The sequence below is a fragment of the Ammodytes marinus genome (assembly GCF_949987685.1).
Source record: "Ammodytes marinus genome assembly, chromosome: 24".
NCBI lineage: Eukaryota > Metazoa > Chordata > Actinopteri > Uranoscopiformes > Ammodytidae > Ammodytes > Ammodytes marinus.
Window position 1 is genome coordinate 7,310,687 of NC_137228.1, and position 24,830 is coordinate 7,335,516.

The 24,830-nt window shown below is 42.8% G+C and overlaps 2 protein-coding genes across 3 annotated transcripts in view; one reads left to right on the top strand and one right to left on the bottom strand.

The window, feature by feature from the left end:
* Positions 1 to 24,830, bottom strand: part of LOC307270031 (protein jagunal homolog 1-B) — a 339,870-nt gene that overhangs the window by 224,322 nt on the left and 90,718 nt on the right. The gene's annotated exons all lie outside the window — the stretch shown is intronic.
* LOC307269777 (vang-like protein 1) overlaps positions 1 to 24,830 on the top strand; it is a 50,378-nt gene that overhangs the window by 9,857 nt on the left and 15,691 nt on the right. For both annotated transcript variants that reach the window (XM_080052812.1, XM_080052813.1), the window contains exons 2-3: positions 78 to 373; positions 11,265 to 11,391. In XM_080052812.1, coding sequence (XP_079908938.1) covers positions 303 to 373; positions 11,265 to 11,391 — 198 coding nt within the window. In that variant the 5' untranslated portion in view covers positions 78 to 302. The remainder of the gene's footprint in view (positions 1 to 77; positions 374 to 11,264; positions 11,392 to 24,830) is intronic.

Sequence of the window (24,830 nt, forward strand, 5' to 3'; positions counted from 1 at the left end):
AGTTCCCAGACAACGTTTCACATTCTGTATTCAAAAATTCAAATGTTACAGCCCGTTCTGTCGTCCCCCTCATCCAGGTTGATGTTTCCTCGCCGGGCGCCCCCAGGGTCGCTGTTCAAGCCTGACTGCCGACAGCACTGCACCTCTGTCAGCCTCCATCGTGTGTCTATTGAGCCCCGCTAAACCGGACAACCACACCCTGCCAGAGCTACCCAGCCCCTAAGCAGCCTCTTGTGTTGCACCCCCACCCCCCTCTTGGACCATAGCCCCAAGCCACCTGAGGGGCCAAGGACCACATCACTATGGACACGGAGTCAACCTACTCGGGCTATTCCTACTACTCTGGACGCTCCCGGGGATCCCACAGGCATGGGTAAGATGACATTATCCTGTTTGAGGCAATAATTCAGTTTTATTTACCCTTTTTTACCTTAAGGGTTGGAGTGTGTTATGTAAGTGTGCAAGAGTGTGTGGTTTTAACAGCAGCAGCACCAATCCATGTTTTAGAAGATGCTGTAACAGTGATGTCAGAAGTCCTGAAAATGATGTACGCCTAATCTGTGAAATAAGTTTTCAAAAAAAGGACTTGCCATTTACAATCATATGAAAAAGTTTAGGAACCCCTCTCAGCCGGCATTATAATTGACTCTGCTTTCACAAAAAAAATATATAAGTGGTATGTCTTTAATTTACCAGGAACAGCTAAGTACTGGGATGTTTTCCAAACAAAGATTTTTTGAAAAGCAGTATTTGGTTGTATGAAATAAAATAAAATGTGAAAAACTGGCTGTGCAAAAATATGGGTACCTTTGTGGTTTTGTTGATTTTAATGCCTGTAACAGCATGTAAAACTGATGAATTTAAACACAAAGTTGGTTGGATTATGTTGTTAAGCCTTGAACCTCATAGAAATGTCTGTTTAATCATGAGAAAATGTATTTTAGGTGCCTAAATGCAAGTTGCACTTCTCTTTGACTATCTGCAGAAGTGAGACAGAATGCGATCATCAAAACATCTCCCAAAAGATCTTAAAAACAAAGATTATTCATTGTCATGGTTTAGCGGAAGGCTACAAGAAGCTTTCCCAAAGGTTTCAATTGTCAATTTCTACTGTAAGGAATGTTGTCAGGGAATGGAAGGACACAGGCACAGTTGCAGTTAAACCCAGGTCTAGCAGACCAAGAAAAGTACAAGAGCGGTATATGCGGCGGATTGTGAGAATGGTTGCACACAACCCAAAGATCACCTCCAAAGACCTGCAAGAACATCTGGCTGCAGATTGTGTATCTGTACATGGTTCTACAATTCAGTGCAATTTGCACCAAAACATCTATATGGCCGGGTGATGAGAAGGAAGCCCTTTCTGCGCCCACGCCACAGATACAGTTGCATGGAGTATGCAAAAGCTCATTTAGACAAGCCAGCTTCATATTGGAAGAAAATGCTTTGGACTGATGAGACAAAAATTAAGTTAATTGGTCTTTATAAAAAGCAGATGTTTTGGTGCAAATTGCGCTGAATTGTTGAACGATGTACAGATACACAATCTGCAGCCAGATGTTCTTGCAGGTCTTTGGAGGTGATCTGTGGGTTGTGTGCAACCATTCTCACAATCCTCCACCTATGCCGCTCCTGTTTTTTTCTTGGTCTGCCATGCCTGGGTTTAACTGCCACTATGCCTGTGTCCTTCCATTTCCTGACAACGTTCCCTACAGTCGAAATTGACAATTGAAACCTTTGGGAAAGCTTCTTGCAGCCTTCCCCTAAACCATGACAATGAACAATCTTTGTTTTTCAGATCTTTTGGAAGCTGTTTTGATGATCCCATTCTGTCTCACTTCAGCAGAGAGTCAAAGAGAAGTGCAACTTGCATTTAGGCACCTAAAATACATTTTCTCATGATTGAACAGACATTTCTATGAGGTTCAAGGCTTAACAACATAATCCAACCAACTTTGTGTTTAAAGTAATCAGTTTTACATGCTGTTACAGGCATTAAAATCAACAAAACCACAAGGGTTCCTATATTTTTGCACAGCCAGTTTTTCACATTTTATTTTATTTCATACAACCAAATACTGCTTTTCAAAAAATCTTTGTTTGGAAAACATCCCAGTACTTAGCTGTTCCTGGTAAATTAAAGACATACCACTTTTATATTTTTTTTGTGAAAGCAGAGTCAATTATAATGCCGGCTGAGAGGGGTTCCTAAACTTTTTCATATGACTGTATATGTGCTCATCCTCGTCGATTAGCATTGTGAATATAAGTATGCAGCCTAAAATACTTTTACACAAGTAGATAACATGCAGTGATTTTGTGATTTTTTTTTAGTTTGGAACAAAGGGTGTATTGAGTTACATTGTGATGTGTTCTAGCGCTCTTCAGTTAAAATGAGTATTTGGCAAAGGTGACTTCATTGTGATTAGTTCAATGTTATCTTGTAAAATGTAGCAACTCATGCAAGCAACTAAAACAAATAGGCTACAGTTGAAATAGGTCTTACCTGACAGTAAAGCCATGTAGTATATGGAGGGAGGTATAATTTAGAGGAGGATTTAAACAAAAGGGATCCAAAATGAGATTCCGCCCTACCCTACTTAACTACTTTGAGCAGCTGACGGTGACACCTTTATTTTCTCTGGGGGGAATTGTGATTGGCATTTATTTTTATTTTTTTACTATTCTCACATACACATTTAAGTGTTCTTCCTTCCGTCCGTCCGTCAATCCTTCCGTCCGTCTATCCTAGCCCCTTGTATATCTCCTGTGTCCCCCCCCTCCCCCTCTGGCCCCCGGCATGCTGTGGTGAGGCCCTCAGCTTGTGTAGAGGCATTAGTCTGTCAGCGGTGAAATGGCTGAGGGTGAGACGGGCTGTTCAGTGGCAAAGGGGGGAGACAGGTGCTGCAGATGCCTGACTGACTGATGATGGCTCAGCGGATACGTGGCGGGCCTTCCAGAGAGGAGATGAGAGGAGAGAGGGACACTGGAGAGAGAGAGAGGGGGGGTCCTCTTCCACAACTGACCCACCCTGGTCACCAACGCCCCCCCCAGTTCGCCCATATACCTCTAGCTTCTCTCCTGCTCTCTCTGTGCCACCTGTTGCCATTTAAGGGACTTTGTGGCTGTGTTCCAAATCGCACTATCTCTAATCTCTCTACATACTACAGCTGATCATAAAAAGTCTCTAGTTTTCTGCATACAATTGGGACATACTTTTACCTATTTATTTCATCCTAAAATCTTGCCTCTTGCTTACATATCCGTATAGCATCGCCGGTTGTTTTCCACTCTGAAGCGCCGGCGATGTGTCGTCACTTCCGGTGCGCACTAGATTTTTATGGTCAGAATCGCCCAAAATGCGCGCTGATTTCCACACTAAAAATCCCGACCGGATGTAATAAAGTATGGCATTCGGGTATTTTTTTAATATGCTGCATCTGACCACAAGAATTGGGACATTCTAAATCTCTTTCTTAACCCATTGATGACTATGGCAATCTAGGATGCATGTCCTTAATGCCTGAGGGTTTTCTGAAAAAATAGTACGAATTGTCAAGTCTACCAAAACCTTAATATCTAAGCCTGTGTAGCACATAGAAACATGAAATCAAATACATTTAAAAGTTAAGGTTCACAGGTTTTATTTAAACATGCTCCCTTAGCGCTTACAAACCAACAAATATTTCTAAAAATCGCCAAAATTAGATGAATTAGAAAATTATTAAATATTGTTAATAAATAAATGCAATGTGTTGTGTGATTTTCGTCAGTAGTCTATAGTAGACCTTGATTCTGCGCACCAAACGCCACTAACTGTTCTGTCGCCGACATAGCTGGCGTATTTTTTTTATTATTTTGTTTTATTTTTTTATTTTTTATTTTTTTGATTGACATGATTTTCGGCAAACCACACAACTTTTGGGTGGTCACGTGGTCTTCAAAAAATCAACAAAACCCACCTCATGTGTATTTGAACCAATGACAGTGCATTCTATGCTGGGAATGCCATGAAAATTAGATAAAGTAATAATGCTGCGCGACGCAGCATCAGGCAGGAGAGCCTATGTGGCATCGCGCAGCAGCCGTCATCAATGGGTTAATAGGAGGGAAGGAGTATAGAGAATGGAACGCAGTGTGTGTGTGTCTCATATCATGGGCCAAGTTTTTCTCCTTTTTCTTTTTTCTTCATCATTTCTTTCCTCTCTTTTTCATCATATTTTGCCCCTATTACATGAATGGAGCAGCTGCCCTTAGTGGTTGGTTCTTGACCTCCCCCCCCCTTTAATGGATTCCTGGCTGCTCTCTGAGGATGGGTCGGCGGCGCAGGCGTATCACTCGTCCCCCCCTTTACTAGCTCACATTCCCCTGGGCAGGAATGTGCCCTTGTAGCTCAAACTTACACGGAGCAAAAGTGCTCTCACTTCATTTGGAATCAATGACGGGGTGTGTGTGGGGGGGTAAGTCGGTAGCTTGGAAAATGAATAGCCGTGGCATTGGTGGAAGTTTTTTATATGTAGCCCGCTCCTTCACTGTTCACTGCAACCCTTTTCTTTCAAGAAGTGAGTGACACGCAAATTGGAAAGGAACATACGGCCATCCCCGCCAAGTGCCTTTTCCGCTCCTCTGCCTCTCAGCTTCCTAGCATGGCTGTGCCAAAGCCACCGGCTGGCCTCTAATTTCATATTAAAAAAAAAAAAAAAACATGTTGCCTTTGAAAGCCCTTGCCAATGGTCGTCTGAAGGTAATCTTGTTACACCGAGGGGTGCCACCACCAGTGAGGCGGTTTCTGGATGACTGTTGTCTAATTACACCGATGCTGGGAACAGATGCAGGCACGTGGGAGAGGGGTTCAGTGCTAAAATAATAACACAGTACTGTTACCGTGCTGTGTGTTTCTTTGTATGTACTGTATGTGAGCCAATCTTAAACACAATTTGTCTGAATATAATAGAAGTATGGAAGGGAATTGGCTTAGGTTTTCATTAACAGAGTTTCCCCTCATTGCTAGCTTTTCCTGCTGTGTCAAACAGTCCTCAACTGGTGTCCCAGATCCTTAAAGATCTCCTATTATACTACTTTTCTGGTCTTAATTTCCCATTAATGACTCCTATAGAGCAACCTGACAAGAATCACATTACAAAAAACTATGTAGATTTTCGGGAAGCTCTTCCTCTCATCTGGGCGCTCTCAGCAGTCTCTGTCAACACTAGGCTTCGTCCTTCTCCGCCCCCTCGTCCCCCTCCTGCCAACCCCACTCCGTTGTGATTGGTTACCTTGCGGAACACTTTCAGCTGTGCGCGGGCAGATTTGAGCAGGCAGGTGGGGGCATGGCCGGAGTCTGCCTGGGCACGTTGCAGCATTACCATACATGGAAAATCCGGATTGATCTGCGTAGATAAATCCCGGAAATTTGAACAAGTCAATCGCGACCGGCTGTCCTAGTGTTTAGCGCTCTGCACAGCCACCCCAGACGGTCAGCAGGGAATACGTCTAAATGCATGCAAGTCATTATTTGACACTTTAGTATGGTTAAACATGACTATAAATCATTATAACAACGTTTAGAGGTCATACAAGTTGAAAAAGCATAATAGGTGCTCTTTAAAGACATATACACACAAAAATTCCCTTACCGATTTTGCCTGCTTTTTTATTCCCTCCTGACCACATTCACTTGATAACACAAGAGAGCAAAAGTTTCAATATTAATGGGTATTAAAATGATGACCTTGCATATGATGACCCTTGCAACTTTTTTCAAGCCAGAATCCAGAGCTGCCCAATTAAATTAAGTGTGTGAGGAGGGCGTTAATAACTTTCACGCCTTGCTCATAATATCCCATTACCATGTGAGTTCTTGGAAGTAGCAAGAGGCTGCCATGCCCCCCCCCCCCCACAATATATTACTCTTGGCGGTTCATAATCATTGATAATTAATTTAAGTTGCTTCTAGTTTTAAATGCTTTTCACTTGGTAAATCCAAAGAACTCGAATAATTTGTAATTCAGACTGGAATTTTGAATATAACGGATGAAAAGAAATGATATTATGTCGGCCTCATTTTCATTTGAGGGAGACTATTTACCACACTAACCACTTTAAGGAGCATGGTAGTTTGGTATAGAGCCACTCCAGCTCCTCTCAAAAGTTCCCCCCCTAAAAAGCTTGGCTCATTCACTCTTGTCAATTTTGTAGCATTTTAAATGGTTACAAAATTGGCAAATCTCATATTAACAGCTGCTCATGTGGAAAATTGGTTATTTGAATTGGTATAACTCCCAATTATAGGGACCGCACGGAGCATTTGCATGGGACTGAGTGAGTTATTTGAACTACTGTAATTCATTTAGTGATAAGCCGGATACTTCTCTTAAAGGAGACTCTTTATATACATATAATGTGTATACAATATGCTTCATCAGGAGTGTCTGTGATGATACAAAAGATTTGAAAAAATCTATCCATCTACACTTTTCCAATGTCGGAGAAATTGGCTCCGTTAATAATGTATTTAAACAAGGTTGCTTCTCCTCCCTCTCTATGTTTTCAGTGGCTTTTTGGAACTGCTTTTGATTTCTGACAAAACCACTTCTTTTCTAGCATAACACCACCCTTACTTGTCACTGGAATGTGACATCATACTGTAGTGTTATCTGTAAGCTATTTCTGGCAAGCTGCTTGTCACAGTCCCTTCCCCTCCAACTCAACCTGGGTCCACACACAAGACTGCACAAGCTACAGTTGTGGCTACATTTTTTACAAACTTATAAGTCACTTTAAAATGAACAATTATCACTTTAAAAGTTGGACCTCATTTAGCTCATTATTTTAGGCACCTGGCATAAAGATGAAGATTCCTTCTTTTGAACGACCCCTTCACACACACAGACCGTTGAGTTGTTATTTGCCCCTCCCTCCCTCCCTCCCTCCCTCTCTCCCTCCCTCCCTCTCCTGCCTTATAACGTGTTTATGAGTTTCAGTGGACCTAACTGAGTGTGCGGTTGGTCCGTTTTTTGATTTAACTCATTTGGCCGAGCCCATCCAGTTGCCGGCGCCTTGCCTCATTGCATTGACACCAAGCTTTGTGTCACACAGGTGCGTCTGGTTTCCCCCCCTCCGGCCAAAACAGAGAACAAATTGGTCCACACAGATGGGCTTGGCGTGTGGTGCTAGTTGGCTCTACTTCTTTAATAGCCCCCTCACTCCCCCTCTCTGTGTGGGGTGGAGAATGCTATCACAGCCACACACTCATGCTCAGGTGTTACGGGGGGGGGGGGAACGCTGCTTCTCCCACACAACCCCCTAATTGGCAGGACCTTGCCCCAGCTCGCCAGGCATCTCTGCCCCCTTACAGGTCCCCACCATCCCCCTGCCGTCCCCTCCAATCCTCGCTGTTCCAAAAAAACCCAATGCCCGCTCCACAAGATCCACGCTGGAAGTCAAATTCCATTAATCAAATCATAGCACGGCGCGCGGTCGGAATACCAAACGAGTAGGCTGCATGCTAATGAGGCAGGGAAGAGGATGTGGGAAAGGAGGGGGGAAGGTGTGTGTGTGTGTGTGTGTGTGTGTGTGTGTGTGTGTGTGTGTGCGACGTGGAGCAAGGTTTTTCCACACGGTGCAGTCACCCCCAGAAGCTTGCTGAAGGGGGGAATAAGAAAGCGGGGCTTGGGAGGGGAGGGGCTGGTATGGTAGACACTGGCCGATCTGTTCAGAGCACTCCCCTGGCTGCCCAAAGGTCTGCTTGCCTTGTGTCTCTCTCTGTGTATTCACAATTTCTCATTTTTGAATGTCCTCTTTACACCGTTTTTTTTTAACTCATGTGCTCTCCCCAGTGAGGTGAGCACCAGGTTTTCATTTTACCTGTTGGTTCCTGATTCTTACAGTGAATCATGGATTGCAAACACAAATATACAATGGATAACACATGGTGTGTGTGAACAGACAAACATTCAAACGTTGTTAGCTCCATGCCAACGATCCCTTTTTTTTGCAATTAATTATTGACTCGCTAGTAGCAGATTTTCACCTAATGTGGATATACTGTAGCCTGGCACCGCCCGCTACCTACTTCGGCTCAATTTCCATTTCCCTTCAGTAGTCAGTCTGGGGCTGCAGTATATTTTTGGGTTTTCTCCGTCCAGATTTTTGACGGTCCAATCAGCAAACATAGGGAGTGGCTGAGAACAATGACATTGAGGTTGTGCGCCAGTTGAAGTTGTAGTCAGAAGCCAGCGCATGACATACGTCACGACCAAACGTGAGGTAACGTTTTGTCAATTGAGCGATTCCACCTTCTGTACAAATGAAATGAAGTACGATGGTCTAGTAGGACCAGGCTAGATACAGTGTATGTTATGGACAGTTTAATCAGATCTTTTCTACTGCTATATTTGATTTTAGTTTGTCATTTCCTACATTTCCCAGATTGCTTTGCACTCAGAGAACAGTCTTTCCAGTAAATGTACTTCTGTTAAAATGTTGTAGTGTGAGTTTTTCTATAATGAAAAAACCTGCTCTCAACTAACTGTAGCGGTTTCTTTTCGCCCCAGAGCTGTTTAGTATTCCGCTCTTGACTTTGAAGTGGGGATCGCTGCTTTATGATTCCAGCCGCACTCCTCCACAGTCTCCTCCTTGTTGCTTCTCCCCCAATTAATAATCATAATCAGTGACAGCCCGCCTCTGATTAACCACCATCTCCTGTGCTTTCGCTATGACGATAGCCATAATAATATTTAAAGGAAAAAGGATGATGGCTGTAATATCTTTAAAGGCTTATGTCGACAACCTTAATCTCCTGGATTTGGAAGATAAGAATGCGTCAGTCACTCTGGGAGAAGTGGCTGCGGGCTATTGAAAAAAGTCACTTTGCTTTCTCTTAACTGTGTTCGCATTGGAAACATTTGCTGCTGTGATTTTTCTGTAGGAAACGGTCCACATTAAAACGGAGGTACGAGAATAAAGGCGGAAAGCGAAACCGGGACAACACCCTTTAATCAAAACACTTGGAACCCAGTGCAACTCTGTGCGACTGCATCATTCCCACTGCAGTGCTGCCAATCATCCATTAACCCTGCAGGCAGGATATCCTGTACATTATGGTTATGAATTGTTATTGTGTGTGTGTGTGAGAGAGAGAGAGAGAGAGTGGCATTTAAGGGTCACTAGAGCTTAAGTGCTTGTCTTTTATAGTTCAGTGGAAGGCTGTTCTCAACGGGGCACCAGATCTCATTTAGCTCTGTCACTTTTTCAATGTACAAACTTTATGACTAACTCTAAAATTATGATTTATAATTAGAATGGAACAAATGAGTGTGTCTAATGTGATAGGTGTATTTGTATTGTGTTTTGAAGAACTTGCTGGTGAAGCTATAGCAATCTAAAAAGCCTACTATTTCCCTTTGTGGATTCCAGAGCTAACCAAAGAGTGAATAATGGATGTGCATTTGTCAGGTGGGCTGAAACACATTTTCAATTTCATGCTACTACATTAGTATTTGTTTGCCGGGTGTGTATATAGTATACACAAGTGGCCAAACACGGCAGGTAATGAAGCATTTGAGGGGGAAAAGTGTCAACATCCTGGTGCTTGAGAGTCTTAATGGAGAGCTCTGTTTTAAAAATCCATTCTCTACACTACTGCTCTAATGTTGCTCGCACCGTGAAACAGCATGCTCAGAGAGACAACAGGGAGACTCAATTAGCATTTAGGAAGACAACAGCATCCAGAGAATATCCCTTGGTGGTCCAATAATGATATGTTTGTCTTGTAATCTGTTTACGGCCATCTCCACGCATGTTAATATCTATATGAGATCTGACAGCCCCGGCTCTGGAGTCTGTCTTGTGTCTCTCATTCAGTCCAAACAACACACACAATGCGACTAACCATGCAAATCTAAACTTGATATATATATATATTTTAAATACTTTTTTTAGGAACACATACACCCACAACTGAAAAAGTGAAAAAATTTAAATAAAATTAAATATACAAGTAACATGGCGTACTCTACTTTACAGGTTGCTAAGGACATTGTTTGAACTATAGGTAAATGTTAAGCAAAACAATAAAAAGTCAATAAGGTGTCGTGAAGGTCACTTCAGTACTGTTATATACTGTAGTCAAGGAAAGGCTGCCATAACAGTTTAAATGTTTCTGCTTCCCCTGAAATATCATCACAAATTTTCTCCCTATTAGAGAACTCAATTAGTGACTACCATCCAATACTGGATCGACAAAGCTTTCGCACGACTTAAAAAAACTTGAGATATTTTGCGTTTGGTTGCTGCAGACCACAAATCAGCCATTACGTTTCCGATAAACTGCTTAAACTATCAAATACTGCATGTGCTATTTCTGAGACGTCAACAAGTCGAAGGGGGGAGTGAGACAGATGAGAGATTAATTGTGGCTGTTGAGTTTTTCCTTTCGGTAATGGAGCTGTGTATTGCGGGCAGTGTGCCATGTGGCCATCATCATATTGATACTGGACAGAGGCAGTGGAGAGAGCCTGCATTCACACTTGATACAGGATTAGGGCTGTAAGTGCAGTGGGGTCAGTCGCGCTACTGGAGCTCATATGATAGACATAGAGCGCCTTGTAATAGAGTAAAGGACGTTTTTTTTGGGGGTAGAGTTCACATACATTTCAACAATAGCCGACTGATTTCACATTGTTTGTATGTGTGCAGTATGTTTATAGAGCATATGTTAATATGTGCGTCTCTTTAAAAATGCGAGGGGAAAGGGGGAAACAAGGTGGAAACCAAAATACACAAATGCCTGGTAGACTTGTAGATCCTAGTGTGGCACGGGTCAAGTGCCCAAAACATTGGATTCTACATTTCCCATAATGCAACACAATAGGATCTTCCATCAGACCCTTTATGATCCTGATGACCACAGGTTATTTTTTAAACTTTAGGAAGAGATACATTTATTGAGTAAGCGATGAACAGAAAATGAATCTGAAAACATTTTCATCATTTAAACATCATTTAAATCAACATTGAGTGGATATTTTCCCAACATTTTGTAAAAGTAAATGGTTAAACAATTATGCTAAAAGGTAATTTGCAGATTATTAAAAAATTAAAAATATCCTAAACTGAAGATTCCGAACTTTTCTATTAATAATTCTTCATGGCAACCTTCGTACAACACTACTACATACTACTTGCTGTAGTTTGGTCTGGCTTTGCAAGACTAGTACACACAACACTGACCATGATTTTTCTTTCTTTCTTTATTTTCACAGGGAGCGGAGCCGGGATCGCCACAAGTCCCGCAGTAAAGACAGTCGCTCAGAGAAGTCTGTCACCATAAACACGCCTCCCGCTGAACCACTGCTGGGCGACTCGGCGGTCCGGGGTGAGCAGGTCCAGGTAAGGGATGAACACTGCACCATCGCTTTAACACAATCCTCATCATTTCTCTATACATTTCTAAGCCTTATGGCCCACCATTAGTGAACCATGTTGCTTTTAAGGATGTCTGTAATACATTCTACTATACATAGTCTGATTTATAAGGGATTTAGAGCATGGGAGATTTATAAGTCACTGGTCAAAAATGAGTTTGAATGATAATCAGCCGGGCTTTAACAGGCCATCTGGTATCTGTGGGCAAAAGCCAAACGGGCCAGTCCACTTCTATCAAGGTCTGTTGATGCCACTTTCAGTAATCTTAATCAGGCAAATATCTCCAACAGTGTATGGATCCAGCAGGTTGCTCCCATGCTCAGTCACAACAACATTGTTTTATCCCTTTTTTGTCAAAATGCAAAGTCAGTATTTCACTGCAGGGCTAGATGGGCCACTTGACACTATGCTCCGGTGCAAGGTGGGGAGGTGGCTTCAGTGGCCCCCGCCAACATGGACCAGACTAAGCCAGAACAGCAGCTTAAGGGCTTTTGACTGTCAGTCAAGATTCAAAACTCTTCCCCTCAAAGCATGCTGACTTTGATGTCAGTGATTGCAAGCTCGGAAAAATGGATTACGTGATGGATTATTTGATGAATGAGAAATATAAGGTAGGGTATAGTTTAAACATTTTTTTTTTAGCATTTAGTGTTTCATTTAACAGCCTAAATAATAACTCTATTATTTGAATGCTATTGTATAAGCGTCAGGATGTGTTGTGCGGTGCGACCACAGCTAGACGAGAGCAGACAGCCACGGTTATGTTTCTTGGAGTGTGATAAAAGGTGGAACGAATCAAAAGAGAAGATTGATCAGATAGCAGCGTGTTAGCAAGGGCAGGTTGGCTGCACCTTGGCATGTTGAGACGGGGGAATCCTCTGTAGCACTGCAGGGGAGACAACAGTTCTGACTCATAACAATCACAGACAAAGAAAAAAAAAATGGCGCAACAGTTCGATTTGTTTGTTTAAGTTCTGGGTGGTATCGTCGAGTCAAAACAATGAAGTGAACTGAAAGCCAAATTGTATTTATTTTTCATTTTTTTATATAACATACCATAAATCATTATGACTGCACATGCACATTGTCTTACTTGTGTGATATTTCACGCAATTAGTAATGTAGCGGTTAGCTGCCGGGCTCTGTCTATTGAGTGCTATGTTACTTTGTTCCACGAGATGGGTGTAATTGCTGGTGTTTAAAGGCAGTAAGCACTAGTTGCAACCTGCTATTTAATGGCAAATGCTACAGGTATTAAACATCATTTGTGTTGTTTACTTATGATTGTTGGCACACTTTTTCAGCAGTCGTATCTACAGTATATACATCACCAGTGTGTTTCTTGTTGCTAGGGATGTATATGGTACAATATCAACTAATTCAAACAAATAATTCACATCTGTTATCCAGCACATAGTCATAGTCATAGTCATAGTCCAGATGCTTTCGGATGACGACTAGGGCGCTTTTCGTAGCATTTTGATGAGTAAGTCCATGAATAAATCTTGTCTCAAGCCGCGAAATGTGCCCATTGCTTTTGCTGGCACACAGCTTTTTTCTACAGTCACTTCTGGCATGAGTCAAATGCATTTAATGAGAACAGAGCTGGAGAGAGTTTAGCACACTGACACAGCTTACACACAAGGACTGACCTGCTCTTTTTTTATCCAAACAACTGTCTGGAACAATGGGCCTTCCTCATCAAGCGTTGTGGGACTTAAACCTGCCGAAGGGGAAAAAAGATAACAAATACAAACAGGGCGCAGACAGTCATTTATACTGACCTACTTGGCGCTCACTTATACTTTCCCTTGTGGCAAGACTCGTTAGCATTGCCCGTGTGTATGTGTGACTGTGTTTTGTGTGTGTGTGTGTGTGTGTGTCTAATTGTAACACACATGACAGGAATTGCCACATAGCGCACACGCACGCACACACGCGCACACACGCATACATACACACACACACACACACACACAGAGCCACCCTTTAGTATTCTGCCTCTCTTCATGTCTTATTCATGCCGTGGCCTGCAGTAGTAATGCTGCTGCTGACAGGGTGGGGACTGTGTTTGGGCTTGAGTAAATCAGGGCCACTGATTCTACTGAGAGAGCGGCTCAGCGCAAATCCTTGTGTGTGTGTGTGTGTGTGTGTGTGTGAGCTTGTGCACTCTAGGTCTGCCGTCTATCTGCATATGCTCCTGTGTGTGTGTGTGAGTCACTCTCTCGGTCTCCGCATCTAGCTGTGTGCTCATTACTACCACTACTGGGACTTAATAAGAGCCTTGGCTGACAGTGCTCAGGGCAGGGATGTCCTCACAACGCCGCGCACAAGTTTCCTCTCATGGCTGACTGTGTGTCTGTGATGCTAGTCTCACCAAAGGGATTATATATAGAAAGCAGACGAGGGCTTGCTTTAGTGGCTTTACATGTAAATGTGTCGGCAAAAAAACACAACTGGTAAATTTCGAGATTAACGCCAAAAAGCAGACAGAGAATTGTTACATTGGACCTGCTGCTGCCAAGGGAAGGTGTTTGTTTGTACGTGTCAAATGTTGTCACTGGGCAGGCAAGCGTTTCGCAAGATGCAGAGGACAAATCGAAAATTAGGAGGAATAGTTCCACATTTAGGGGAATACAGTATGTGTATCCGCTTTTATTGCCGAAATATGAAGCCTCACCCAGTGGTAGGTTAGCTTAACTTTAGCATAAAGACTTGATTAAATGAAATAACAATGTCCACCTACAAGTAACTCTAAAGCTCACTTAATAACATGTTTTATCGTTTATAAACTGGACAAAAAAAACTAAATGTAAAAAGGACAAGTCAAAGGACATAATTGAAATATTTATATCTGCTTTCTTCACCTGTAATGGGATTTTAACGCTGTCTGTAAATGAGGTTGATAGTTCACCTCTCCTCTGTGTTACCTAAAGACCGCTTGATAAGTTAGAACTGAATTTCTTCCAGCGGGGTTGTTCCAAATTTGAGGAGGCAGGCCACAGCTCCAGGCTGAATTGCTAAATGTGCCAGTGTGAAAAAAAAATGTAATACACCTCAAGTGCATCGTTCAGCATGAAAGTCTTTTGGGGACAAGTTATGTCTACGGCTTCTGCTGTGTTTTACAGGCTGGGTGTTTTTAAGAGGACAGTGGACGTGAGAATAGCCTGGTCTGGGGTATGATGGGGCTAGGCTTACACTAAATCATGGCAGTAATTGGTTATTGTTGAACGAAACTGGATATTGGAGTGGATTGAGAGAGGTGTGTTGCAGTCGGGTCCATGTTGGATGCCATGCTTTGCGGCTTAAGAGTGTGTTGTTGAGTGGCGTTGTACGAGGTGTCGAGCAGGAGAAATGTGATATCTTTAAACCATAAAGCATTCTCTGAGTATTAGCGCCTTCCCTATCCCAACAAGAGAGAGCAGAGCCAGGTTTATTTTTAGATGTTTATGTGTGCAGTATAGAGAAGAAAGAAGGTGATATGGCCGCCTTGTGTGATTTGTGACTTGGGGTGGGTGGATCAGTAAGGTGCAGGCCCCCTGCTGTTTGACTGTTTGATCTGGTCTCCATTAGGAATACCTTTTTACCCCCTCCACCTCCACCCAAACAGTAAGCTACTTGTGATCTCTCTCTGGCAAGGAAATAGTGGGAAATAATTTGGCTCTTAAACCTGTCTGATTTCTGCTGCTGGCAATTTTGGGATTGCGCAACCTTTGTGTCTCACCTGCAATTTTAAAGGTGGAGTCAGCAATTCAGGGGAACGCTTGTTGTCAATATCACTTTTTTGCCAAAATCAGTGAATATCTCCTCACCATCCGCTACCTTTCCGTTCTGTGTGTGTGTGTGCGCGCTGAAAAAAGATCCAGTGTTAATACACAGCCTAGGCTCTGTAAACGGGAATGTTGCTGGCTACGGTGGGCCCTCTTTGATTACATACCCTCTGTTTACATACCAGTCCACAGAGCCTAGGCTACGCTGTGTAATAACACCACATTTTCTTTCAGCGCACACACAGTACGGATCTTGACGAGATATCCACTGATTTTGACAAAGTTTGATTTTGACAACAAGCGTTCTCAAAAATCACTGACTCCACCTTTAAGACCGCTTATTGGCTTGACATGCCTTCTTCTTGTATTCAAAATTCTACCGCAAAGAATGTTTCACTGCTGCTGCCAAATTCAACCAAAAACAAATACCCACCTAGCCAGTTCTTCTCCAAGTTTCTATGGAGTCCCCTTTAACAACTTCCCACTGTTTCACCTTCCTCTCACCCTCCCCGAAGCTAAATTCATTATCAACCCAATTAAAAACCCAGCTGCTTTGTGATCCCAGCTGCCTGCTACCTCAAACCGGACCTCAGCACTGGTTTACAGTAGCATTCCATTCGGTGGACCAGGTATAGCTCCGTAGACTGCATGGGGCTCACACACAGGCAGCCAAATCCCCCCAAAGAAGAGGCACTATTTGGCGTGAGATCTCCTCCCTATGGTGAGTGTGCTTCCATGGCTTAGTCTGCAGTGAGACAGGATTCCCGGGGAGCTTCACAGTTATCCCGGTTGCTTTTGTTTGTGTGCTAGCGCTTCTCTCTCGTAATGCTAAGTGCCACGGCCAGGCTGCAAGCTCTGTGGGTGGGCAGAGGCAGGAGAGAGAGAGAGGGGATATTCTTAATACTTTTCTACTGTACATCCGGAGAAGATGGGTTTTTTTCGGGGATAGGTTTTTTTAGAGGCATTTTTTTATGGTTTTATTAGTGAGTTGACACTGGAGAGATGGCAAGAAATAAAGGGAGAGGAGGATGTCAAATTAAGGACTTGAACAGAGGATGTTTTGGGGTTCATGGTTATGGCTTTCATCCATTGTCCACCATAGGAGAAGTTTAACAACACTTAGAGATGAACTTTGTGGCTAAAAACTAAAGGTAAGCTCAGCACAATTTTATCATTCTTACCTTGGTATCTGGCTTCACTTAAGTATCTGAGGGCAGTTTTTTAAAGTTGTGATATTACAATATCTGATTTGAAAAGATTCATCTGCATATACCAAAATATGTGGTTCTTGAAGCCTGGTAATGCAGCAACTACTAACAGGGTAAGTGGGTGGTGATCTAACTGGTAACATGCAAGTAAGAAAAGTGCTATTGCTGTACAAAGGCTAAGGGAAACCTTGTTGAGCAGTTGATCCTCTGACAGAGGCAGCTAAATAGCTATTGAGCTGTAATTGTGCACTTTACTATTCCATTGGAATTCATTCATTTCACTGCTAAATGTCATTGCCTAAAAGTATTTGGTTGAAATGCATTTATCAGGGACTATTTCCATACGTGGATTTATACTATTCCCAGATGTACAAACACTGTAAACAAACACACTGCCTGTTTGTGGCACTGAGTCATAATACAATAACTCTAAACTGTGCTCATTGTAATGACGGAACACTCACCCTCTGCTACAGTCTGTCTCATTGATGTCAACATATTTATCCATTCATGACACTGTGTCAGGTTGCTGTGTTTAACTGCTGGTCAGTTGGATACACACACACACTCACTCACTCACTCACTCACTCACTCACTCACTCACTCACTCACTCACTCACTCACTCACTCACTCACTCACTCACTCACTCACTCACTCACTCACTCACTCACTCACTCACTCACTCACTCACTCACTCACTCACTCACTCACTCACTCACTCACTCACTCACTCACTCACTCACTCACTCACTCACTCACTCACTCACTCACTCACTCACTCACTCACTCACTCACTCACTCACTCACTCACTCACTCACTCACTCACTCACTCACTCACTCACTCACTTAAGCATTGCCAGTGGCAGCACCACAATGCTCACTGGCTTAGAAGCAATGGACGGAGAGTGGCGCTGAGGCAAAAGGAGAAGCAGAGATTGAGAGAGAGGATGCCTTGAGGGAAAGACGGATAAAAGCGAGAGAGAGAGAGAGAGAGAGAGCCAGTACAATGAGGGGAAAGACATCTTTTGGAGTATGATGATGCCACTTAATTGGCGCGTAATCTTGTTTTCTCTCCTCTCTGCACTCAGATGTTAATTCATATACTCCTCCATTTCTCGCTCCTCTTTTCCTCTCTCTCTCTCTCTCTCTCTCTCCCCAACTATCCATCCGTCCTTACAACCCTCCCTATCACGGCAGCTGTCAGGACATCCCATGTGATCATCTCTCTCTCTCTCTCTCCCCCTCAACTCCCTCGCTTTCTGCCTCTTCTCTCCCCATAAAGCCCCCTTACATTATGTGGCAAGTGAGCGCACACGCAGTCCCGTACAATGTCTCCCGAGGCATGACGGAGGAGATATTTCTATATAAAGACAAGGAAGAGCAGAGAGGGGTTGTGCTGTAGATCAGAGGAGTCAGGGAGGTCAAACACACAAACACACAGAGATAGACACACACACACACTGGAGGATGAAGAGGAATAGCAGTGGTTGAGTACGGAGACAATGTTTTTGCGTGTCGCGGCGAGCTAAAGTTTTCCGTCGCTCGTGGATTTGGGCACGCGGTCGCCGACGGTGATGGAGGCGGTAGAGGAAGTGCTGCAGGTGCTGGAGGTTTTGGAGACGGTGGAGGAGGTCCAGGAAGTGATTATCAGAACTACCACCTCAACCACCATAGAAGAAGAATCAAGCACTAACTCGCATAGAGTCACAGTCAGCTCCGGACACGGCACTAAACCGAGCCAGGTAAGACAGACAGAAAGAGAGAGAGAGAGGTCACACTTGCTAACGTGCCCACTGACACATAATAAACAATGCTTCAGTGATTGTGATATAACAGAACAAGGGCAGTGCTCTGTGTTTGTTCGAGCTGTAACGTTGATTTTTGTTTGTTTGTGTGTGTGTATGTGATCTAAATCTCTGCAATCAAAATCATCCACTTCTCCCATTTTCTGTCAAATAGATTTTCTCAACAAAGGATACATCATCCTGTACCATTCTACGTCTTCTTCTTTCGTCTTTTAGTTTGACCTAAAGCTTTTCTGTATGACAGGTTCCTTCTTATTAATATTGGTGAATGGTGACAAATCCAGTCCAGATTTCTCAAACACTGATATTTGTAAAATGATTTCACTCTTATTTCTACTCACACTTTCTTGAAAATGAAAGCTGTTTATTGGAGGTCTTACTCGAACTAAAATGCTGTTACATTCCTCCGAGGTCCAAAGGAGACATGTTTTGTAGTGACAGTACAAATTCTCTCTGGTCAGGATGTATGAACGTCTCCCAAAGCAATGCGTGTATATGTGTCATGATGATTGTGCGGTCTTTGCCTTTAATAGGATGTTATGTAACTTCAAGAAGAAGAAGCAGTTGCAATCGGAATGGAGCGAACATTGATTTTTTTTCGTAGTCACCTTCCATACATTTCTACAGAAAATTAGATATTATGATAATTTTGGCAATTTTTGTAGTGTTTAAATGACCATAACAATGTAAAAGGTAAATGGACTCAATTTACATGGTGCTTTTCCCTGGTTTTTCACAGACCCAAAGTGCTTTCCATTGTTTTGTGCACATTCACCCAATCAGACACGCATTCATTCATCGATAGCAGCAGCTACCACACAGGGTGCTAGCTAACTACCGGAAGCTATTCGGGGTTCAGTGTCTTGCCAAGGGACACTTTGACATGTGGCAGGGGAGACAGGGAATCGAACCACCGACTCTGCACTCCAGTGGACGATCGCCCCAACCCACTTCGCCACAGCCACAGCCGCATACAAATACTAACTTAAAGTTTTCTTTTGATTTTTCCCGTGGCCACTTGAAGAGCTGCTCTTAAAAAGCTATCCCACACTTCAGGCAAGTCACTTGTTAAGTGTGTTAAGAACGTCCTCTTCACTCCTAAAAGCCTCCTTGAGTGTAGAAATCTGATTGGGTCCCAGTTTGCAGTTACTTGGCAGCAGGTACCTTTCCTTTTCCGTGAAGAATCCATCTCAAATATATTGCACTTCTCTGTCTGTCCCTCTTTATGAAGTAGTGCCTGCTGTCAGCTCCCCCATTGTCTCAACCTAACTCCTCCATCCTGCAAATTAGTCTAGGGAACTTTTTTTTTATAAGTGCTTCCCCTCCCTTGCCCTGACAAGTTTACGGCGGCCTCACACGCTCTCCACACTTTAAACAAAGGTGGCTTTAAATGGGTGTGTGTGTCTATAGCTCTTTGGGAATGCATGTTGCTATATTTTGCCCACACACACACTCAAAAAACACACACACACCTTGCCTCCCAGGAGTGAGTAGAGTGCTCTGGTTCCTGCACTGAGCCAGGCCAGGGGCTTTTGTTTGCAGCCCCACTTAAAGCTTGAACAACAGATACAACAGGCTTTTAGTGAACATTTGATTTACTTTGGGAGACAATAGCTGTTATTTATACTTAAGTGGAGAGAGAGAGAGCGCAGAGAATACTCTGTTGAAAGCTTTTTTAAATGCACACTGGCCGACGTAGCGTGTTAGTGCATGCAGACAGTTTGCTAAATATACCTGCAAACAAATGCAAACACAATCTTACCCTGTGTTCCAAATCGAATATTCTTTCTTTTTTCTATTCTACATACTGCATTTGACCATACTTTTACTTATTTATTTCATCATAATATTGCGCCTTGATCTTGCCTCTTGCTTTTATATCCCTGTTTGTTTTCATACGGAGGCTGCGTTGATGTGAAGTCACTTCCGGTGCGCTCTGGTTTGTGGATCAGAATCGCCCAAATAGCATGCTGTTTTCGAAGGTATTTTTAAGCATACCAAATCGGCCACAAGAATTGGGACATCCTAAATCTTTTTTCTACAATACCATATAGCAGAAAGTATGGGTATTGGAATGCAGCCTTAGTGTTGTCTGAGCTTCTTCTTCTGTGGTATTGGGATAGCAGCTATTGTTGTTGTTATTTCACCTTGGACCGGAATAGAACACTGGAAGCAACATGGAGTATGTGTTTATTTGGGGCAAAAACAGCTGGAACTGTCACATCATTTCTCATCAAAAAAAACCCTAAAGGCCTTTTTTAGCAAGCGACCGTACCATTGGGAAAACCCTCTCATCCCAACACCCTGTAGTGCAACGTGATGCACCGACACACAAGGCACAGTGTGCAGTTGACAAGTGGTTAAACGGTGTGTTTAAAGCTCAGCTGCTGCTACAGTATCGTAATGCAGCACTTTTAGTTTGCTCCCCCCGAAATCTCATCAAAGAAATGCTTTTGATGGCACATCGAGCGCCTTATCAAACCGCTCTAGAGGAGCTTTTGAAACGGCTCGGCTCAACCACTTTTTACAGTGTGCCTCTCAGTCTGTATCTGTCGCTGTGTGGGTGTTATGGATAGAAGTGATGCCGTCTAGAGTTGGCTGCACACATTGTTATGGAGGATCGCAATTAAAAGAAATACAGGAATTCTTCCATATTTTCGAGAATTATCCGCATTTGTGTTCTTGCACAAGAGCAAGACTCTTATGTCTGTGGGTTTTATATGAAGCTAGAACCAGCCCGGAGACAGTTAGCTTAGCTTAGCATAAAGTGTAGAAGTAGACAAAAAATAGGTAAAAATGTGGTCTATAAAGGAATGTTTTCATCAGAGAAATAAAGAGTTGTTTTGGTCGCTAATCTGAGCATTGCTGTAGGTGGTTTGCCAATTAGTTATCAGTTTTCATATTGTACTTGCTTTCTTACATCTCCTACAACTATACTGAATTGTCTTAAATCCTTTATCATTTATATCTGCTATTTAAAATATTCCTTCAGTGTCACAGCTCTTCTCTTCACTTCTCTCCCTCCTCCCCTCTTTCTTCCTCCTCTTGTTTATTGCGAGAACACGTCATATCGGATGTTTCCATTATTTCGGCCTGTTTAGTCTGGACCGGAACGCCTCAGCCTCGACACACACACACACGCACACACACACACACACACACACACACACACACACACACACAAACACACAGAGCGGTAACGGAATTGCTCGTCTGGGTCGAAATAAACCCACTGCTAGACGTTGGGGAGACGCGGAGTGGAGCTGACAGGTGTTTAGTTTGCAGTGGCGGATAGTTGTGATTTCACACATCGGTTTGTGTGTGTGTGTGTGTGTGTGTGTGTGTGTGTGTGTGCGCGCGCATGTGTGTGTATGTGTTTGTGCAGTAATCATTCTCGGTCTCTTGAACTGCCTCTGCCCCTGACTCTCTCTCTCTCTCTCTCTCTCTCCTAAATCAATCCCTCTCCCTCACTCTAATTTGCTGTCTTATCGAACCTCCATTTTTTTTTCTTCTTCTTTGTTCCCTTTTACTCTGCTATGCTGTTCCTCTGTTTCACCTACTTTCATGTGATGAATGGGACCGGGGGGCCTCCTGCATGGCCGCTGGTACTGAACCAGATCAGCCTGTGGTGATTGGTTAATCCCTGGAGAAAATGTGGGTCACTCATTCACTACTATAGTGTCTATTTTTAGCTATACGCCAGGCAGGCAGAGTGGGGAAAGCCCAGGTACAGTAGTAAGACTCCGGCAACAACAATTCCCCAAGTTTTAGTGAAAGAAGACCAGACAATATGCACATTCTAAAAGCTGGAAAGAGTGATTTATAATTGTATTTTTATAGCAGCATTTTCAAATTCTTAAAGGAGAAGAAATTGATATGATCCTTTTAGTCTAACTTCGAGTCATCGTACACGGGCACTGAAACCCGCCTCTTTATAGCGCTCTCTCTCCTGATTGGATAATAAACAAGCCCAATACTCGAAATTTGATCTGGCAATTACTGCAAAGCTGAATGACTGGGAGACCTGTTTGATGAACTGCGCATACTGCCTAAGTGATTGTTGTATTAATATAGAGTGATACAAAATATCACTTACTTCTCCTTTAACCTTGTGTAACTTCGCGCTATGTGCTCTCCAGCGTTCAAAACGTGTGGTGCTCGCTTTACTATGTTTAATTAAATGCTATATATGTAGTTGTATGTAAGCGAGTCACACCACGTGAAAATGTCCAAATACAGCGTTATACCATCAATTTGACGTAGTAGAATATGTTTGAGAAATATACAATTTAAAGTGTTATCTCTGCACAAAAAAAAAATCATAAAATAACTGTTGAATGAGTATCCGTATTGAAGTTTGTATCAATTAAATTCCACCGATACCCATCCCCCTAGTTAAAATGGTGTGAGAGTTCTTAAAGGCGCCCTGAAGGTGTGTGTGTGTGTGTGTGTGTGTGTGTGTGTGTGTGTGTGTGTGTGTGTGTGTGTGTGTGTGTGTGTGTGTGTGTGTGTGTGTGTGTGTGTGTGTGTGTGTGTGTGTGTGTGTGTGATTCAGAGGTGTGAAACCAGAGCAATAAGGGCTGAGTGTGGAGATGAGTGCAGTCATCAGAGAGGCTGTGATTCATGTCTCCCCTGGGTGAGCTCCAAGAGAACTCCGTGCTCTGAGAGAGAGACTCTACCGTACAACTACTGCTGCCTATTGATTTATTCTCTTACTCACACACACACACACACACACTCAGCAAGCTTGACATCGCCAGCTAGACGCTAGTCAGACAGGATTACGCCTCGAGGAGTTTTGCCATATTTTCTCACTCAGACATACAAAATCATTAAAAGAATTCTTCATAATTTAAAACATCGTCACATGTAAAAAGTGACCACTTCTACATTTCTCTGCTACTGCTGCTGTGTATAACTGCTCATGTATGCTAGCTGTGTCAGTAACCAAAGCCGGTGGCGCACTTATCTATACTGATGCAAAAAATGAGTAATGAGGTTGCGTTCTTATTTGGATATTTTAGGGGGATAATTGTTTCATGTGAGTAAACAGCCTGTTGCATTGGTCTCTGTGGAGAGGCCTCTTCAGTCCTTCTCCACTCATTATTAATGAAGTGGCTTTGCAATGTTCTCTTGCAAAAACAATCTCCGCTCCGATTGACTGGACTGAATTATGCATCATTTTCACTCTGTGCCTGTGTGTGTGCACACGCTCCATTATTTAACCAGACTTTTGTATTACATTCTGTCAGATGTAATTCTGGTCTCATTTCATTCTTGAGATAAACATAAAAATGTTATATGAGGACTTGATCTAATGTTTTATGCAGTGGGTGTGTCATGTTTTTGTTCCAGTTTTTCAGTATTTCGTTTAGTTGAATTTGAATTCTCCTCACTTTGAGAAAATATGAATTGTACAGTAGCTGTTATGCATGTCTTTTGATCTTTCAAAACAGGCTAGGATGTTTTTTGAACACATTTGTAGAAACAGTGTTAATCTTTCCAACCTCTGGCTACAGATTCTTTTTACAAATATAAATTTTGATGACATTTCCAATTAAATATTCAAATTTCTTTGGCTTTTTGTACATGCATGTATATGAGATGCAGCCTCTCCCCCCCTCCCCCCCCCCCCCCGCCCCTCTGGCACACCCACATTGCCCCCCCCCCCCCCCCCGCCCCTCCATCTTCCACTGTTTTGACCTTTTCAACTCAAGTCAATGCACATTCCCCTGTCTGCTTTACGGCTGGTGAGGTCGCTCGGTCGTGATGTCGGAGTATTTACAAGCGCATTGTCGTGTTAAAATGTCAGATTTGAAAACGGATACAGTTCTCAGTGGCCGGACCTCATTTGAGAGAGAGAGACTGTCTGTGGAAACCTATACCAACAGGTCAACAGTGTACGTGTCGTCGCATATGAATGATGGTGCTGCTGCTATTTATAGACCATGTTGCATCATGTTTAAGGCTTATCTCTGTGTTTTTTCACCATGACATACTTAAAATTATTAAACGGTGCGGACTTAAAAGGCTTTTTACCAGGATTGTATTTCTCCCGCGTCTAAAATTGTGTGCTTTTTTTATCAGCACTAACAACTCAGCAAGGGTACATGGTTTGTTGCAGTGCACTTTGCATATATTTACCATATAAGAAAAATATAGATACAACATTATCAGATAGATAATAGAGTCAATAGCGCATTTGTTCTGGACTATTTTCAGCAGCGGATGAACACGCCCCATTATCTGGTTCAACAGTGAGAAAGATACCAAATATCACCATACACTATATTGTGTAATCACACCTAAACGATGTAGGAAACTACAATGAACAACAAACATATTTTTTCTCATTTACTTTTTATCCAGCCTACATGCGTGTGTATGCTGTAATTTTATAGCAGTCATAATTCTATTATTAGTAGTGATACGAGTACACGGTAACTACTCTTCTAGCTTCAAAGACAACCTGAGCAGCAGTGCCATTGTTACACTTCATCTTGTTTCTCTGCTGTTCTCACCCCTGAGGCCACATATACAGATATTCTCTGTTCCAATGCGCCCTCCCATGAGTGATCATAATGCATCTCCAGGATCCCCTTTCTAATGCCAATGATA